The 20,731-nt window shown below is 33.1% G+C and overlaps 2 protein-coding genes across 3 annotated transcripts in view; both read right to left on the bottom strand.

Moving 5' to 3' along the window:
* Nucleotides 1–968: 968 nt before the first annotated feature.
* On the bottom strand, nucleotides 969–8,196 carry LOC119833894 (kelch-like protein 5). 2 transcript variants are annotated; one of them, XM_038358115.1, is made up of 10 exons: nucleotides 7,853–8,196; nucleotides 7,524–7,684; nucleotides 6,517–6,719; nucleotides 5,833–6,030; nucleotides 5,390–5,572; nucleotides 4,860–5,012; nucleotides 4,366–4,526; nucleotides 3,793–4,000; nucleotides 3,517–3,706; nucleotides 969–2,608 (listed from the first exon to the last, which is right to left on the bottom strand). In XM_038358115.1, the coding sequence occupies exons 1-10, from the start codon at nucleotides 8,080–8,082 to the stop codon at nucleotides 2,466–2,468; spliced, it is 1,830 nt and encodes a 609-aa protein (XP_038214043.1). In that variant the 5' UTR covers nucleotides 8,083–8,196; the 3' UTR covers nucleotides 969–2,465. The 2 variants fall into 2 exon arrangements, with proteins under 2 accessions (XP_038214043.1, XP_038214044.1); XM_038358116.1 differs by having other exon boundaries at nucleotides 6,517–6,629.
* A 4,057-nt stretch (nucleotides 8,197–12,253) lies between these two features.
* LOC119833906 overlaps nucleotides 12,254–20,731 on the bottom strand; it is a 70,051-nt gene continuing 61,573 nt past the window's right edge. The window contains exons 3-4 of the mRNA XM_038358127.1: nucleotides 13,807–13,967; nucleotides 12,254–13,279 (exon numbers count right to left, since the gene is read on the bottom strand). Of these exons, the coding sequence (XP_038214055.1) occupies nucleotides 13,220–13,279; nucleotides 13,807–13,967 (221 nt within the window). The 3' untranslated portion in view covers nucleotides 12,254–13,219. The remainder of the gene's footprint in view (nucleotides 13,280–13,806; nucleotides 13,968–20,731) is intronic.

Below are 20,731 nucleotides of genomic sequence, written 5' to 3'. Positions count from 1 at the left end.
AAGAGCCGTCTCAGCAAGAGCTCTAGGCGCCAGATTACCAGTAGCACTAGCTTAAACATACCACTAGTAATATATTATGTAATAATTATTGCTTGTTTAGTACGAATGGATCATTCGAAATATGAGGTACGCGTTCGGTAAATATTGAACAAATACAAATCAATTCATTAAGTAATTAAACTTATTCAGAGATGATTATAAACTAGCTTATAACATACTTTAAAACCATAATTTTCTAAATGTTTACAATTAATTTTATCATTAAAAATTCAGTAACTAGGATCAATATTTCGGGACTTCTGACATCTTTGGTCACTTGATTTTTCTGTTAATTATTATTCTCCAAACAAACAAATACAATTATAGGAAGTTTATTTCAAATAAACGGTATGTAATATGTTTGAAGAAATTAAAAAAAGAACAAAAAATACAATACATTTAAAAATCCTGTTTTATTTATCACCAAATATCATCTACAGAATACACAAAATCAAGAGAAATTATATATAGTATAAAAATGCATATCTTAAAGCCAACCAAGTATTTAAAAATAATAATATATATTCTAGTTCTAAAATCACAGAAAATCACTGTATCGTTGACACACTTAGAATTCGTAAAGTATAATACTGACGTCCTTTTCCTCTAATTTAGTTAGTATAAAGAGACGGAAATGTTTGGATTTTGTTTATAACTTTGTACACATTTTTTTTTAATTGTTGTGGCAAAGTAGCCAATAGATGGTGTTACATCTTTCAAAATTATGTTGAAAATTGACCAAAACTAATAACCACATTTCTCATTGTGTACATTGCCAGATCCAATGCATTTGTGAAACATTTCATCTAAATATCAATGTTTTAAAAATAGTAAACGTTTATAAAAACGCCTGCCTTCCTATGCAATTACAATTTATCACAAAAAAATCAGAATGTTAATAATTTCATTGTTTTTTTTCAGTCCATTAATTTTTTTTTAAGTTTCCATTCGTTATCAACACGAATTGAGATCAATATTAGCAACTTTTCAGAATGTTTGTTTTAAAAAGAAAAGAATAAGCGTTTTACATAAAGAAATATACAAATTTAAAACAAAAAAGCCTCATTTTAAAGCAAAAACAAACAGAAAAAATACATAAAAATAAAAATGAGAAAGTACATTTTATACTCATATGAGTTTATTTATTTAAGCGTAAGGGTTAAGTTTACTTTATCTGTTTTCAGTTTTATGTCAAAGATGTGAGAGTAGCACGACGATAAAGTTTTTCAGTTTTATTACTTTGCAGAAAATTTTAATCTAATTAATTATATAAAAATACAAGTAAAGCTAAATGCACCGTATCTATAACATTTTTTTGTTTTACAACAACGGGAACTTAATTATTATTCGTTTTTGTCTAATTGTATTCGATAATCTAGTATTTCTATAATATATGTACATAGCAATTAGCAATGCATTTACTTACAATTGCCAGAAATAATGGAATGAAAGATATAGAAATAAATAATTCAGAAAGAAAAGGGAGATAAGAAAAAAATCAATTATATTATGTGAAATGTGAGAAGCACTAAAGATGTAGACTTGTAGATTTGTATAAAATGATTAGTAATGTGATGTCATACTTAAAATGTATATTATATTTAAAATTAAACAAAATTATCTTAGAAAAATATATGAGCGATTAAGTACACACTAGTCTATTTCGTTAAAACAAGATTATATCAGACGAATATTGGGTCCGTATAAATTGATTAAAACTAAGTTACGACATCGGCTATGAGTATTGTTTGATTTTCTCTTCTCTCTTATAATTCCTTGTATTGAAATGAATCACACTGAAATTGCACTAAATGTAATTTTTTACGCGAAACTCATTGGCATGATTGTGACTATTTCTCTCTTTACGATTAAAATTTTTGGTCCTTCGAGTCAACTGTTATGTTCTGATTGTTTTTTATTAACAGACTGGATTTCGAAAAAATCTTTTGAGATTCCATTACAACGACAATTACAAAAAAAAAAAACAACCGTCATAGAGTAGAATAATGAATTTCGAAACTGTCACCGAGTGGTTGAAAATCAATGTAATACTAAAAAAAAAACTTGAGAGGTGTCAAGCGGTACTGGGATGGAACAAAGTTCGTTTCGATCAATTTGTGAAGGAATTGCAATTAAACTACTTGCTTCTATGAGAGAGAGAGACGGACCGAGAAACACGCGTGGCTTACAACACCAAAAAGTGTCGTTACAACTTTCGGTCTTATTTTTTCCGTCCAGTCGTCGAATTTCGTTACAAAAAAAAAAAAAAAAATCAGCCGATGACCTAAAACAACGAGCTGGTGGCTGCAATATCAGAAGACCGGTCTTATTTCCCGTCCAGCCCCCTTTCGCAACGCGCGATTCGAGACATCGTTAAAAAAAAAGAATTAGCCGATGACGTAAACAAGGAGCTGGTGGCTGCGATATCAGAAGACGTTCCGGGGCGGCGGGACGGCGACGACGGCGGCGCCGGCGCGGCCCGTGCTCAGCGGCGCGAGCTTGCGCCAGCAGTTCGACTCCGAGTCGTACACCTCCACCACGCACAGGTACTGCACGCCGTCGTAGCCGCCTGCAATGGGTGTGTGCGCGGATATTACGTGCTCAGGCTGGTAAGTGTGCATTCATACGGAGCGATAATAGCGTAAGATGACATGAATTTAAGAAGTAAGTGTTATTAATAACATTATTTATTTCCATTTTTTCATAACTCCCTTAATATAACTTTAATTTAATTTCATTCATAAAGAAACCTAATTACTAAAAAAAAGGTGTGTCCGATTCACACACGATAGAAGTGAAACTTCAGTAAATCGACAAAAGAATGAGATGAATATATATAAAATAGTATGTATAAAATATAAAATAGTTCTGTCTCAGTCTTTGCCGGCTTCATTCTACACATTTTTTGTATTTATGTCTCTTACCTGTCGTTTTTTCCGTTGCATCAGGTTTGAAATCACAACGATTCTAAAGAAGTTTCACTTCAATATGTGCAAAAAAAAGAAAGCAATGTTCTACTTTATACCGATTTATATTATACATGTGAGCTATCACAAAGAAAAAAAAAAAAAAATTTAATGTTATCATTGTGATGTACGTAGCATACGTAAATGTTTGTACGGTACTATTTACGCATGTGTAATTCATCCACAGCGCCAATTTTGTCCCCCTGTGCGTATTTGTGCGTTTGTGTGTGGTACGGTTATTTTCATCTCATTTGCAAACATATTTGTGTTAACTGCTTATATATAATCGTCGTTAGTATGTGAATGTGCGTGCTCTTATTGACGGCGACGTCGCGATCACTGCTAGTGCGCAGCTATGTATATGTGAGCGTGTACTGCGTGTGTACGGGCGCTAGGGGCGTTGTGTGTGTGTGTGTGTGCGCGCGCGCGCGCGCGCGCGCGTGTGTGTGTGTGTGTGTGTGTGTGTGTGTGTCTGTGTGTGTGTGTGTGTGCGCGTGCGTGCGACACTCACCCACGGCGACGATGCGGTCGCCGAGCAGGCAGGCGCCGATGGCGTCGCGCGCGTGCGAGAGGCGCGCGAGCAGCACCCACGAGTCGGCGAGCGGGTCGTAGCGCTCCACGCACGCGAGGCGCCCGCCCGCCGTGTTGGCCGGCGCCTCGTGCCCGCCCAGCGCGTACAGGTACCCGCCCGCGGCGCACACCTGCGCACGTACCATTACTTTATCTATTGCGCAACTTGACACTTCCAACACTACCGACTGAGGTGTTATCACGTGACAACACTCACGCTAACGCCGCCGCGGCGGCGCGTCATCGGCGCGCAGGCGGCCCAGTGGTTGGTGGCGGGGTCGTAGCACTCGACGGAGCGCAGGCAGGCGCCGCCGTCGCGCCCGCCCACCGCGTAGAGGCGGCCGCGTAGCGCCGCTACGCCGCACGTGCTACGCGCGCCCGCCATGCCGGCCACTATCGTCCACGTGCGGGAGCACGCGTCCCATCTGAAGGAGAACCGAACGGGTTCATTTGTAAACGTTTGAATGAAACTAATGCTTGCATTATTAATTCGATCAAGTTTTTCTTGAATTCAATTTTCATACTTATTTCTATAACGTCAAAGCTCTTTGAAAATATAAATATTGACTGAAAAAAGGACATCGTATTTCACCTGTAAATTCTTCCTTGGATACCCTGCTCGGTATAAATATAGAGAGTTTTGAGTCTAATATAGAGAGTACATAAATAAAATTGCAACTGAAGCAATGGCACCAGATATTTTTTCCCATTTAATTATAATAATTTTGATAACACCCATTTATTTCTCATAACAAATCCACACGCATACTCGCATAACATCATGACATACCGCTCCACAGAGTTCAAATATATCCAGCCGTCATGTCCGCCCACGGCGTATATGGGCGAGTTGGGCCCGTCGCCGAGCACGGCCACGCCGAGCCCGTGCCGGTGCGCGTTCATCGGCGCTAGCGTACTCCAGCTGAGCGACGTGAGGTCGAAACATTCCACCTATATTAATCATGAAAAAATAAGAAATACAGATGTTCTTATTATGGAATCGGACCACGATTTGAAAAATTCTTTCGGTGTTAGATAGCCCATTTGAGGAAGGCTCTGTTTGTACCACAGGCAAAGCCGCGACGGACCGCTAATGTATAGATAAAAATACACGTAATTATTTTTGCTCTTTCGACAAAAAATCTGTGCTAGCGTGCTCTAAGAATAAAAAAATAACATACATGATACAATACTGAATTTAAATATTAAACAATGATTTTATTTCTTTGTAAAATAACTGATAAGGGCAATTCAAGCATGCTTTAACAATAAATTAATACTTACCGTATTAAGAGTTTTAAGGCCATCTCTACCCCCCACAACAATAAGTTTATTCTGCATCACAGCGACGCCAAATTGCAGCCTCCGAGCACCCATTCTCATGAATGGAGTCCATGTATTTGTCCTTGGGTCATACATTTCCATGTTGCTAGCACCCTGTAACACAATTAACATTAATTACATTTATTTTTTGCCATCTGTCACAAGGAGGGAAAATTATTAAGCATATGTACTGTATATTTAATATTACTAATTACCTCAACTCTGCCGTGAATTTTTAAGGAATTGTTTTTGTATTGGTGAACTGTGATAAGATTTGTTTTCACCATTTAAAGGTATGCTATTATGTCTGAATAGTATCTTTTTCCTCAAATATGTCTAAATTGAATTAATATTATTGATTTTATAAACATGAAATTTAACATAAAAAATTATATAATTATACTTTGAAAGACATTGCCTATTTTTGTTTCTAGATTGTACTTTGCATTAAATGCCGTGTAAGACTCGCGTAGTTGGCGTTAAATATGTACCTTATAGCCATCCATGCCGCCAATAGCCAACAAGCGTCCAATAGTTGAGGTCCGAGGTCGAGTTCTGTGTGAGAACAGGAGGGATCGTCGTTCGGGCAGCAAGTGCCATTTCACAGCTTCCATTATGAGCGGCTGGCATTCAGCTACATTGCCACAAGCTTGCTCCACTTTATCTATTAGATACTGAAAATATATAAAAATCGTAAATATTAGATGAGATGTTTAATTTAAATGCTTTTTTATTAAGATAAACTTAAACAATTACTATTCAGATGAAAAATTATATGAAAATATGAACAGCATGCAGAGTATATATGTGGTAAGTATATCAAAAATATGAACAGACACTTAACCATTTCAACATGAAGTTAAACATATTCATTTCATCAAAATAAGAAATATTTTATCTAATATTATTAAAAGTACATTCACAAAGTTCATACCTCCGATGACAATAATGGCAGTTTAATCAGTTTCAACAAGTTTGGCAAATACTTCTCCCTGTTCACAATATCGTGGTTCACCCACAGCAGCATACTCTCAAACACATTCTCTTCAGTCACCACGTTGAGATCATCAGATTTCAATAAATTGGCTAATTGTTCATCACCTAGGCATAGGAACTCTTCGTTTTTGACTACCTACCCATAGACAAATAACATTTTTATTACGAATTTATCTAAGTTTAAAAAATTATGAAATATTATTTACCACTTATCTTTATAATATTACAAGCAATTCGCCCCTGTTACATATATAGCCTATGTATGATATTGAAAAATGTTGTTATAAAGAGAAGTACGATTGTACTTTGTATATTTGTATTAATTTGCCCCAAAAGATATAGATTCATGCAGAAATGTTAAAAAACAACAACTATATAAGTAGTTTTGTTTTTTATCAGTGTAAAATTTGTGCTAACATATTATGTACAAAGTTTTAAACATTTTACATAAATTGTTCAGTGAGTGTATCTATGACAACAGTAAATAAATCTTTTCTCAACTTATATAATTACAAATAGTACTTACACAAGAATTCAATAATATCCATTATATAACATATTTGTACAAAGGAAGAGAACTGCATTCTTACACATGAATCACTTAAAATAACTCATTGAATACCTGCATAAAATGTTGATATGTGTACTCCATAGCAGTTTTATGTAGCGACATGCAGGACTGTTGTTCGGCAAATAGAGCTATGCCTAAACAGTTGCAGGGATCCAACTGCTTCTCTAAGAAATCACAGCATGCTTTGGTTACTATGTGAAGTTGGAGTAATGTGGCAGTCGATAATAATACTTCTACTGTGTCTTCACTTAATTCTGTAATTTTTTTATTGGTTATTGTGTCAGCGGGGATATCATATCAGGGATAGTGCAACAATATATTATTCTAGCAATTTATTTATATTATATATAATCTATATTTATTATATAATGTATGTATCAAAATAAATAAATATGCTTTTTAAAACAGTTAAGGGTACAAAATATTCTTTTTCAAGCTTTGATTAAAGCAAATCCAATTAACATATAAACAGAAAGTTTTCAGTATTGTATATATCACCTAAAACTTCAGTTATTATTTTGTTTTACAATAATTGAAAGCAGATTGGTATAAAACACAAATCGATATATAGCTTACTTTAGCTTTCCGCCTGTGAGAATTCAGTTCTATTGCTCGACATCATATTACACCTTATAGTCAACATAGCCTATAGTCTTTCCCAAAGTCTAAACTATTTGTCAAAATTGGTTAAGTGGTTTAAGTGTGAAAGAACATTACATGATTTTATGTTTAAAAATTATTTCCTCCCCTATTTCCTTAACTCCTTCTACCGTTTTTTTCGCGATAAAAACTAGCCTATGTCCTTTGAAAAATTCAGTTCCATCTTCATACTAAATTTCATCAAATTCGGTTCAGTGGTTTAGGCGTGAAACGGTAACAGACAGAATTACTTTGGAATTCATAATAGTAGTAGGGATAGTAGGGATTTCACTATAAGTAAATGCAGTATAAAATGATTCTTATAAGAATAATGTTGGAACATTTAAAATATTAAATCATCTTCAAAGTGGAGTTAATAGTAATATTTTTAATTGTACACATGGAACTAGTTTTATTACCTATAATTCCTGTGTAACAATAATGTACAAGTGTCTTCAGAGCTTGCGGATCAACCCTTTCTAGAGTTATTTCTGTAGATTTGCTTTCTTGCAGTGAACCCGTGAACATTGCAGCAAAATATTCGCTGCATGATACTAAAACTATTTTATGTGCAGGTATCCTAAAAATTATTGTGAAAAAATTACTACCCTTATTTTAATCACATATTCATTGCACATGGAAAATACAAACTATAAATAAATTCTATTATTCTTTGTGTTCTCAACAACACAACAAAAGAATTATACTTTCGAAAAAGGTTTGCGACTTAAAAGGCGAAAATATTTACCTGCAAGTGCCAGCAATAAGAACTACATCACAAAGCTTTTGCGCTTGATAATAACCAAATATATTCTTTAATGTTGTTTCGGAGTGTCCTTTGTGGCAGTGAAATTCATCTGGACTTGAACCACTCGAAAGACTCAGTTGACTAAGTTCTCGAGGTAAACCTTCGTCGATTGAGTTCTGAGATACATTATCTTTAGAAGCCTCAGCTTTTTGAGTATCACAGGTAGACATTGTTACATGAATTCTGATCAACAATGGGAAATGCTCACACAGGAAATAAAACAAAATAATTAAACCGGGCACAAATAACGAACGCTAAACGCTTCAGCAGAATGAAAACAAAGAGATGTCATATCGTCGTTTTGTTGTGAAAGTGTCATTGCCTGGAGATTTTTGGTTGCGTTCAACAGCGACAATTATTAGTTTGACAGTTGACAATTACTTATTCTGAATGCTGCATTTTTATTTAATTTAATTGATGGTTATCAATATTATGTATGTATTTGTATATGAAGGTTATCAATATTACTTTAAATTTAACGACCACCCGCCTAACAATTTTTTTTATTCTTTATCGTTTACCTTGGGCAGCCGGGAAGAGCTCGCTCGCGATGAGCGATGATAGTATAAAAGTAGTTAAGTTTTTAATTGATAAGGTACTTCTACAATAAATTGTCAAATTGGCATTTCAATGCCATAAAACTAAAAATTATATTTAAACTAGCTGCACGCCCCGGCTCCACGCGGGGACCTAGTAATTTATCGTAATTGCCATAATATAAACTATCCTATCTCTCAAGTTGGATCGAACTGCACATGGTGTGCGAATTTTATTCACCACCACCGCCCATAACATTCGCATATTCTCAAAACTCTGCGAATGCGCTGCCCGCTTTTAAGGGATAAGGGATAAGGAAAGGATTGATGACAGGAAAGAAAGAATGAACTGGGAAGGGCTAGGAGAAGGAAAAGGCCTCCGGCTCCCCCACTCACCGTACGAAACACAGTGGCATGCCACTATTTCACGCCGGTTTTCTGTGCAGGTGTGGTACTTCCCCGGTGCGAGCAGGCCCAATTCGTGCCGAAGTGTGCTCGACTACCACAATCCACTAGGCGGGATTCGAACCCGCTGTTTTGTTACGGTTTGGCAAAAAACGCGGGTTCGAATCCCGTCTCGTGATCAAATTTTTTGACATAGGTACGTGGTGATTAGTTCATTTTTTATTATGTGTGGATGTAAATTAAAGACTAAGGGTAAGTATTCATGAATATCAAACTCGTAAAATAAAAAAATGGATGTCAAATGGTTTTAAAATTTCTTTATAGACTTTATCATTGCAAACCATAAATTATATTTTTTTCCGTCCAACATGTCTTCGTTGGACCTGTAAATTTAAAGCATTTATTTATTATGGACCTATTTATTGTATATTATTGAGATTGCAATTACTATCAGATTTATTTATATTTCTGAGCAATTTACGCTCTAGCTACATATGCTTTCACCTTAGAACTCCCATGTATAAGTATTTGGGACGAGTTTTAGAACGCTTGTTGCCTATTTATATAATAAAGTGTAATACTACTATTTACATTAGATTTTATTGCCCATTGTGAGATAAATATAAAATTATAACAGGAAAATTAAAACAATGCTTTCTTCTGGCTGAGGCATTTATTAACATTTATTTTTATTTTTCGATTTTTTATCTTAATACAACATATATAGTAATTAACAATACGTAATAAATAGTCCAAAAGTATATTACGCCTACAAAATAGCGTAGTCGTTATAAGATTACCGCCATGTGAGTTGCTTACACATTATACTTAAAAATGTTAAGGCAACTCACCCGTGACTAGGTTGAAATTTTAGGAATATTCTCTGAGAGAATTAACTGTTGTGACGTCAATAATAATGAAGTGGAAATAATGTACAGTAAATGAAGTTAAAAATGGTGTTGCAATTTAATTGAAATTCTCTCGGAGTTATTCTTTTCAAAGGCTACGCAGCGACAACAGTCTGAGCAAAACACCTTTGTGAAAACTCTATGGAAAATTAGCATCTATGCTCTCTGTCTGTAAATAGAATGTTCTAAAAATTGTTAATGCTTTCAATTTTGTGCGGTAAGAAGAATAGTTACTTACATTGTTTGTCTTCTTTGGCAAACATAACATTATGAGAAAATATAATATGTAAATCTCTATCTAGTGGTAATTGAACGTATATACGTATCTACAAAAATAGTTGCACTCTTAAATAATATCATTCAGAAAACAGCTGACTAAATCATAGAGTAACATGCAGTTTGTCCTCAAGAATAACATCGCATTTCTATGAAAATTTTGTATGTGACATATAACAATGAAAAACCAAAGTACAAATCCTATATTAACTACAAGTGTGTCATCTAAAAATATTTGTTTTTAAACAATAACATATGGTGAATGCGGTAGTCAATACCCATTGAATAGTTTATTCGTGGGCTGGTAAAAAGGGTTAGCAGGGTAAATATTACATTACCCCAAAATATAATACCTACATTAGAGTACGATTGTTGAATAGGAAGATCTACTGAGAATGAATTCAATATAGTATTCTCGTAGATAGAGGATGGATACAAACAGTAGCAGCGCATTTTCCACAAAACGTAAAATCAATATAGCAGTCGTCGTTTACGAAAAGGTGAATTTAACGAGAAAATAATATTACCATAATGCAACTAGCTATAATTTGTAATCACACACCTTTTATATTTGCGAGAATAATATATCTAGCATAAAAATCAACGTAATAGAGTTACCATTATATCTAGAATAGAACACAGATACACACCATTTAGTAACATTAATTTTTAAGTGTAGATACGTGCTTAAAGTAAAGCAAAAGCCGGCTTAGGCATGAAATTGAATTGGCCATTTTGTCGTTTAGCGTTTTTTGCTATGTGCATTGAATTGAATAAAAATGCTAACTAACATCTGATAATTGTTATTTTGCACGACAAACGGTTATGTTAGCCTGTATTATATACAGACATGCAACGTTGTAACGTATAATAATAAATGTATACGAACTTATTTTATCGATAGATACGTAGGTAGTCTATACTCGAGATCATGATTTGCACCTTAATCTAAAATATATAAAATATCACAATAAATTGCAGTGCAAATACGAAACAGGCAAATTTTGAGTGCAAATACATTATAGGTAATATTTATAAGTATTACAATTAGATCTAATGAAACTGGTGGGTATATCGAAGAAATTAATTTGTGAAAACGATAAGGGCGAAAAATTCACGTTGCCGAAAAGTCTTATTGGAGTCATATAAATTATTTAGAACAATTTAATAGTTAGATAGTTACAGATTAAATCAATTCATTAAAATGTACGAAAACAGTCTGTCCGGGAACAGGCAAAAAAAAAATAATAATTATAGTTTTAATTACATTGGTACGTTTTCACGTTTCTTTCGCTGGAACAAAGACTTAATAATAAAATTACAAAATGTATAATTATATTGAAATATTTAAAACAAATAATTGACGAATTGATTATGAACTACATACATACAAGAAAATTCGTTGGCATTAAGTAACGTCAATGAAAATTAAATAAATGTGAATAATCGAGCAATTAATTGTACAGATAATTCGTTTGTGATACTACTGATCAAAGCTTTTTTAAAATTTACGTTAAAGGAAAAATATCAATTATTTATTTTATAAATACCATAGAGTCTGATGGCTCAAGAACATAAGTTCTATCAGACTACAACGGTGTTTATTACAACAAAAGAAATCATCAATTTTCTTTGATCGGCCTCCTTAGTATCACAAAGATTTATCATTAACATTGAAGTTCGCATCCTAAAATTTCTTATTAATATTTTAAATTATATTACCAATAACATTATCTTTTATAATTTACGTAAAGACATCTGAGTACTATAATTTTAAACAATACGTTAATAATCTACGAGACACAAAAATACAGTGCTTATAATAACTATCTATTCATATAATTTGGTGCAATAATTTAAATTTTAATATAATTTTATAATAAATGCAGATCTACTTCGTAAATACATCTTTAATTACTACCATTCAATATTTAATTAAGCTATATCATAACATCAGATAAATGTTTCTAATTATAATATAATAGCACAATTTAGAATTACACATGATAATAATTACGATTTAAATGACGGCAAATAATGAGATTATGATCTATAATCTACTTTCTTAAAATCAGTATAAAGTGATGCGAACAACAATGTTTTCCAACGTTCATAGAAATCTCTATGTAACCACAAAAGAAAAAAATTAAAGAAATATTACACACACAACATACAAATAATAAAAATTATATTATTTTCTTTGTTAAGTAACTACTACTATTCGTTAATGCCGCAGATTTCTCATTACAAAGAAATAATTCAATGGTAAAGTATTTAATTAAAAAAAAAAAAATTTAAATTAAACATCAACAATTATAGTAACAAGTAAGACAGTCAGACTTATTCGGCAAACAGGCTAAGTTAATATCGACAGTTATGATTTCAAATGTAATACAATAATTTGTGCTTATAGGTAAACAAAACATATTACATTTTCTTTTATTTTTATCGTTTTATACATTAATAGCTGCCTAGAAAGAAGACCGTTTGTGTCAAAGATCACTTGAACTTCGTAAGCCCTTATAGAAAAATTAATTTACATACTTTATAAACAATATATAGGAATAACTATAGCACTTAACAACTGCTAGTCGTGTGCAGTTCGCCAAATATAGGCCGAAATTTAAATAAATATAAATAATTAGTAGTCAATATCCTATGTACATTACTGAACGCTTATTTACTTACAACCCTCAATTCAAGGAATGCATAAAAATTAATATACTATACTGAATAAATACGATAACAAATAGATAACATTCATATTTCAAATGAAGAACATTAAACTAAAATATTTATATGTACGTTCTACAGACTAACAATGGCGACTACCAGTCTCACATTTTAGTTTTAATAATTGCTAGAAGATAAACATTGAGGAAATACAGCTGCCGAGAGATTATTTTGACGTAACCAGGTATCAACATTTCCGTTTACAATTTGCCGCCACTTGCACAGATAACGAATGGGTCACTGAGAATCCTTACACTATACGTTAGTGGTCACTGGCAGACTGTACCACTACTTGATATGTTTCATAACGTCTCTAATTAACTCGGCTGGTTGCGTCCAAATATGTCAATGCCGTACGCAGCTTAACTTAACAGGATCAATACAATCTCAGTCTATTTGAGACTCACTGATGGAATGTTTGAGTACAGAATGTGGGTTCGGAGGGATGTTTAGCGGCCGCGCGCCCACCGGAGCAGCGCGTCAGCGAGTACGTCCAAGTGGGCCTTTGTCTGCAACATGATAATATTATATCACTTACTGAACTTTAAACATCGAGTTATTAGTTTATGAATAAATGAAAGAGTTGTTTAAATTGTCTAAGGAAAACATCAAGGGAATTTTTCAGTTCCTGATAGCACGCTTTCAAACACGCTTTCGACAAGTATTTAGTATTAAAAGTATGTTTTTAATAACATCTGTGTTTATTTCGAATTCTTCGTATATTTATCGAATATATAAATATAGAACATGTTTCTGTATCCTTATAAGATAATAAGATTATCTTGAAATAACATTCCCCAAAACTGTATTTTCATTTTGGTCTTACCAAAAAGAGTATTCAGTATGGAGATTTTTTTTTGGATTATGGCTGCTCATAAACATTTATTTAAAATCAGGTCATAATTATTGCTAGTTGAGTCACAGTAAATATCTATTAACTACGGTTGTGTCTGAGAAAAACAAATCTCTATCTACCTCACGATCCTGTGATACCTGTTGAGAAAAACAAATCTCTATCTACCTCACGATCACTTACCGTTTTATAGAACATGCAGGACTGACGATCTTCATCTTCCCCACTGGGGCAGTCAATAAACCCGTCGCAGAGCACATGGTCGTCGATGCATCTGTACCGACCCTGGCGGTCCGGGGTGGGGCACGCGAACCGCTCCATACCGTCCGCGGCCGGCGGACACTCTGAAACGGACAGATTATAAATATATATTGTGATAGATTTTTATCACAGTCTAGACTTTTAATGGGTAACCAAATTCAATAGAGGAATTCCTAACAAAGAAAGAAAAAATTGTTGGAAAACTTTCATAATTTTATCTAGGCACATATATAATATATATTTGTGTATAATCTTTTTATTTATGGTGATCACACACTTATTGTATTCATTAAATGATCAATGAAAATCTGTCATTTATTTTCTTAATCCCACAAAATCCACGTATTTGACTGAACAGGGTGAGTAATTATAAAGTGAATCGTGCACGTGCGACTTCAAACGTATGTTAGTAATCTAATCAACAAGGGACAGTCCTTTGAGGTAGAATTCAATCAACCTTTTCGATCCACGGAGGCCCTTTTACAATTTGTTGTTTTATTTGACTTATTGAAACTAATGCCCTCGACTTTTTGTGTTGGGTCCGGTATTCGAATTTACTTCTGAAAGATTTTTTCGGTGCTGAACAATTTATTGCTATACAATAAGTTGTAGCAATTGTTTTATTATGTTAGTATAGTACTATTATTCTTTTAAATGAACTATGTTATTTGCCGTCATTTAAATCTTACGTTATTTTTAAGTTTTTCGAAAAAGTGTAAATGTTATTCACACTCATAGTATCAACTTCGCGAATAATTTCGATTACAACACGCATATCAATTCCCGCTACGCCAATAGTTGATTAATTTGTGGTTTGGGTGTCAAGTGTAACAAGATAGGTAATGATTACGTGCTCCCCTTCTCTCTGTGGTTTAGCCCGTTCTAGGTGGCGTGGAGAGCGACCAATGATTATCCGGAAATCCGTATTGCTAAACTTACGTAGGTTAAGCTTTCTAGTAAAGTATACGATTGAGTATAATGTTATTTTAAGTGTTTTATGAAATTTTGTAATTTTAAATGCAGTTTTATAATCTATAGTTACCTAGAATTATATAATGTTTAAAAATTAGTGAAGAATAACACTAGACTTACCTATAACAATATATTTATTTTTCATAACTATATTTATTATTATTTTTTATGTCATCGTCGGCAATAGAGGTGGGTCGCCTGTTGGTAAGCGCCACCACGTAAGGACGATTTCAAACTCAAACTCAAGCTCAAACATTTATTAATTCAACTAGACTTCTTATAGAAGCACTTTTGAATCGTCATATTACACAGTTATAACATTTACCACCGGTTCGGAAGGCAGTTTCTACAGAGAAGAGCGGCCAACAAACTCTGTAGTTGTTCTTTTTGATTGTAGATAGTTGATTGCAGATCTTACGCCTCTACAAATGGATTGCCGATTTCAAATAGGAAAGGGATTAAGAAAGGATTGACGAGAGGAATTAACGAAAGGACAGGATAAGGAGAAGGATATTAATGTTAAACTTGATTTATAATATTCAATGATCATTTAAGGAAAACCAGAATAACAGTGGGGTTGTAACAAATATTATTAAGTCAGTGCGAGCCACGGTAATAAGGTTTACAAACTAATCCAACGAGCCAGCCTTCCCTTCGAATCTCCATAAAATAAATTTGAATGTTAATTCGATTTCAATTGATAAATTATTGTACACGCTCGCTTTTATAATCAGTTTTATTGGGTTATGTTTAATTAATTTAAGTTATATGCTAACGGTTATATAAAAACGTCTTTATACTAGAGTTTTATTCCCAATATAGATTTGGCATGTGCTAGGAATAAATTTCCTAAACATTAAGATTATCCGCGTTTTATACAAAAATTCATATTTTTATTACAGCATGATCGCAACTCATTCATAGCAACGCTATAATAAAGTAAATGAAGGAAGAAAACCGAATTTTTGTATTTTTCCAAATAATTGTGTGTTCGAACATAATTTCGGTGATTAAGATAAGATTAATAGGTAAAAGTTAAGCATTATTATTAAAGACCGTTCATTCATGAATCGAATATGGTATGCCTATCTTATAAAAACATATAAAATTAAAACAACTCAATACATCAATCCCATAATCGCTAAATAAATAGTAAGAAACGTAAAAACCAGGTGCAAATAAACTGTATTCAATTTAATGTAGGCTCTTTAGAAAGCGTCGTATTTCACAATAACTTCGCGTCGTAGAGGGCTGGCTACTCTATCGTGAGCGCCTATTTTTAGCCAGCCGGGGAATAAGGTTCTACGAACTAGAGAGCGGCGCGTAAGCGGAAGCGATTGCGGTAAAACTCTACCTATTTTAAAAACAGATATTTATTCTGCCTCTGCAAAATTGTAATTCACAACATTATAAATTTAATTTCATATTGTGATAAAACGAATTTATAAATTTTAATATGATGTGTGTAATTTTAACTATATGTAAGGTTTTGAATTAAATCACAATAAAGTCCTTGTGAAATGCCAGATGCGTTTCGCACCTGTTTGACCTGATGTTCCGAATATTATCTATGATATTATTCATGTATAAACATTGCTTTGTATATTTTATGTTGTATAGTCTATACATACAGAAACAGCTTAGTTAAAAAACGTTTTTTAACTCAACACCTCTATTGATTTTTACTGTGACTCAAACACATCTATTGCGAAATATAATCATTAGTGAAAATATCAATAAACATTGTCTTTAAAGAAACCGAAAAAAAGCTGTGTAGCCAAATATATGGAGAGATTAAAGGTAGTTTTATAAGTAACAGGAACTATTGAACATCTATTGAAAATAAAATCAACTTGGTTTTCTTCCGCTATTCATTGTTTGTGAGGTTTCACCTTTTGGGTCGTAGCTCGATTGCGCGACCTCTACGGTCTACGGTATACATTTATCTACTTATTCATTCAGCTTTGTGAGATGCGGGACGTCTTATGTATTTGTAAACAGGGCATTCAAATACGGTAAATTTAAATAAAATCATGGAGTATCTTATTTAAAAAGAAAAATAATATAGTTTTGTGCATTATAATTCGATTAAAACTGAGTTTATGATATAACTACGAGTTAATGGAGTTTTTTCTTTATTGAGCCTCAGTTAGTGCCTACTTCCTTCACTCCATTTCAACTGTATCAAATTTAAATTATATCCTTAGAACTTTTTCTGTACAAACTAGGAATCTGCCTTTGCACGGTCTCTTTAGAGAAAATATAAAATAGCTTATATTTTACTCCGAAGAGATGTAGTTTTCGGTAAAACTGGTTGAACTTAAATAAATGATACAGACAATAAAATAATACTGGCACTATACTATCATTAACTTTTCTGCGGGAAAATGTGAGTTAAACACGAAAACAATTTCGTTGCATTTTATTTTGATTTGTCATATCCTATATCCTTATCTGCAATATAGTTCTATGCTATGTATTCCAGGCAGCTTATTTATCCGCGCCTCAAATGCAAATTATAGTTGCATGTTATTAATTACAGTCTACTTATTTTATTAAGAAAAGTGTATGTACTTTAATTGTATATCAACATGTAATTACATGTGTATTAAATTTTTAATATAATTAAGAGTTTAATAATTTCTTAATGGAAAATCAACTTGAAGAGGCTCATTAATTGTAAAACAAAATGGCGCGCTATCGTGCAGTCTGATATTGATGGTCTTAAGACATAAATTTGCAAATACTCCAACGAAGTTTTGTGCTTATTGTAGCTACTAAAATAACTTACGATATTTATCTTCCAGCTATTAAACGACTATTTATATCTGTTCTGAACGACTTTAACAATTCGTATAGTTTAAAAATAAATTGTTCAAGGAAATCAAGACATTTGCTTAGCTTAATGAGTATCGAGTTAATGGCTATCATTAAGTTGACATTGTAAGTAAATACGCAGTCGTGGGCGATGTTGATAGTCAACGGAATACCTAGACAGACTGGCGACCTTGTATACAAGGGAATTATTACAACATTTTTATCCATACTTCTTGATAAGATTTATTTATGTCCCTTAATATGTTATTAACACAACTATTATTTAACGAATAATTTATTATAGCATTACTTATGAAAAATGCCTCAATGCGGTTATATTTAAACCAGCGACACTGGACACTATTTGATATATATTGGACACTATTTGAAACTGCGATTGTTGGGGCGGGATCACAGGTGGTCGAGAGGCTAGGCATTGCTATGGTTTTGCAAAATGACGCTGGTTAGAGTCAAGTTGAACAAATTTTTCATTTTTAAAGCATTTGGATGTTTAAAAGCAAAAATTAAATGTGACACTATCTAATCATTTCTAGGATTGAAATGCTTTTTAATACTTTGCGATCCTATGTTTACTTCAACGAGGAAAATATTACTGAGATCATCAAGGCTGTTTGGGCTTCCTTATAAAAATAGATTATTCTTAATCGTAGCAATAAGTAGTAGTTGCTAGGGGAGCTGCATAAATGTATATTTATCTTTTGTGGCCGTAGATTCTGCGAAGTCTGCTATCCATATTTATTATCCATATTTATTTCCCTATTTCTATTGTTGCGAACATAACTTCAATTCACTCTCGTCTAGTGATATACGTGATAAGAATATCGTTGTAAATACTACAGTCTTATTGTTCAAGTGAACTTTCTTATAGTTTATACATCGATGCTGAATTTAAGTTCGGTTTAAACTTTTCCGCTGAGTATCTTTTTCTTCGTTTTGCGTCCTTTCGCAAAAAGCTTGGGGAATAAAATGTATCTGTATGTATTTATTCAGTTTAATAATCCGTTTAGCAATATTATAGGTGGTATTTTTATGCGTTCAGTAAGCAATCAAGGTATTCGAAAATTATCACCAAATTTAATTTCAAGTAGACGAATAATCTGCAAAAATAAATTGACATCTTATGTGTTTTGACACAATGCTAAAAATGTTATACTTATCTTTTGGCTATTTGCCAGGAAGTTTGTTCATATATTTTTAAATAGGCTTCATTATAGGTATGGAGCTTTAAATTGAGCAAAGCGCATGACGTCAAAGAAACAATTATTTTTAAAAACATGAGCCATAAAATCGTTTTCTTCATTAAAGTGAGCGCAGCCACGTTAATAAACGGCACAGATAGTGAAAGGCAGGCTACCAAGAAGTCTTTATTTATTTGTTGTCGCTACCTTGATTCCATTTAAAAAGTTTATTTTCTTTTCAATCTCTGGCAACGTTTACGACTTAAACCAATAACGAATTTATTTGCTGAGTCTCGGCGGCAAATATTAAGCTATTTTTAAAGGATCTTTGTCATTCGATATTTTATATTAAGGCTTTGTTTTTACCTCCTATGCTTGAACAAAGGGATACATTTGGTGTATATATCGTATTACATGACTGTATATCTTAAGGATATATAATGTACTATAAGTATTTTTAATATTTTTTATTATTTATATTGCTTTTTCCTTTTAAATTAAGGTACCTCGTTACAAATAATGAAAGTAAGGATCTTGTTTTAGAGGGACATATTTAAAAAAATGCCAAGAGGAATTGTCGAAAAAATAATTGCTTTACGTCAACAACTATTTTAAGGCATGATTCTAAGCGGAATAAATAAGTTAGCGATTGAGGAAGGGAAGTCGAATTTAAAAGAAGGAAAGCAGGTTAAGTATTTTGTGCTTGAACTGAAAGTCGGGGTCCTTTCGGCTGATGAATATTTACGAAGCGTCGCAGTACGTGTCTCCGTCGAGGGGCTTTCTTTAGCTGCCTCCATTCCGATGCTTCGGAGATGTCTTCGCTCATCACTTGATTTGAGATTACTGATTATGACAAAGGTGACAATGGAAGGGATTCCAATGAATGCATTGAAGAATTTATAACGATTGAAATCTTACTTAGTAATTCAATGGCCAACTCTAATATTATATACGTTGATTCATATTTATTTGTTGATAAATTCACGATTAAATAATTGTTAAATAAGCTGGACCGTAAAATCTTGTATAATACGAAACGCTTGCTTGATATTAAGAAAAGTAGTCAGTTACTCAAGATTCGGAAGTAAGTGAGTGGGCGTAGGTTGGTATCGCAGGCTATTAATCATAATATGGGTACTTTATAGCTTCTATAAGCCGTCAATGTAGGAAATCGTAGGCGCTCAATGGGGTGTCTAAGCGCCATACTGGCTGGCTTTTACTTTACAATAGCTGTTTACTATAATACTATGCTTGCGTAGGATGTGATTAGTATACAATAACCGGAGCTTTATTATAGGAGATAGTCGTACTTGTATTGCGTAGTATAATCTATATATATAAAATTCTCGTGTCACAGTTTTCGTTGCCATACTCCTCCGAAACGGCTTGACCGATTCCTCGCATAAAATATCCAAACCGCGGTAAAATATCCAAACAAAAATAAGAGATATTTACTAAACGCGAGGGACAAAAATAATACAAGAGCGAATGTAATTTTTCCCTTTTTTTAAATATGTATGACGCGAAATTCAAATAATTTACACCTTTTTTGTTCCATGTCCTTGGGCGTGTAACGAAAGAGGAAATTCTTAAGTCAGCATTTTTGATGTTCACGCACGACCTCGTAGCGGATATTTTACTTTATGATTCATTTATGACGCTCAAAACGCTATCTTTCTCTGTTCTTCCATAATTGTTTAAATTAATATAAGTTGTTTAACTTGTGTTAAACAACCGTTTATTTAAATAGATTAATATATTTTCAACGATGGCTGATATATTTTCACTGTTACTGTCTTTTTTCTGGCTTTTCGTAACTTTTCAATAAGGTTGTATTTTAACACTAACATGATATCTAT

This window comes from Zerene cesonia, chromosome 18 (assembly GCF_012273895.1).
Source record: "Zerene cesonia ecotype Mississippi chromosome 18, Zerene_cesonia_1.1, whole genome shotgun sequence".
In the NCBI taxonomy this organism is placed as follows: domain Eukaryota; kingdom Metazoa; phylum Arthropoda; class Insecta; order Lepidoptera; family Pieridae; genus Zerene; species Zerene cesonia.
The sequence above is the reverse complement of the archived record's forward strand: the minus strand, read 5'-3'. Positions and strand labels throughout refer to the sequence as shown.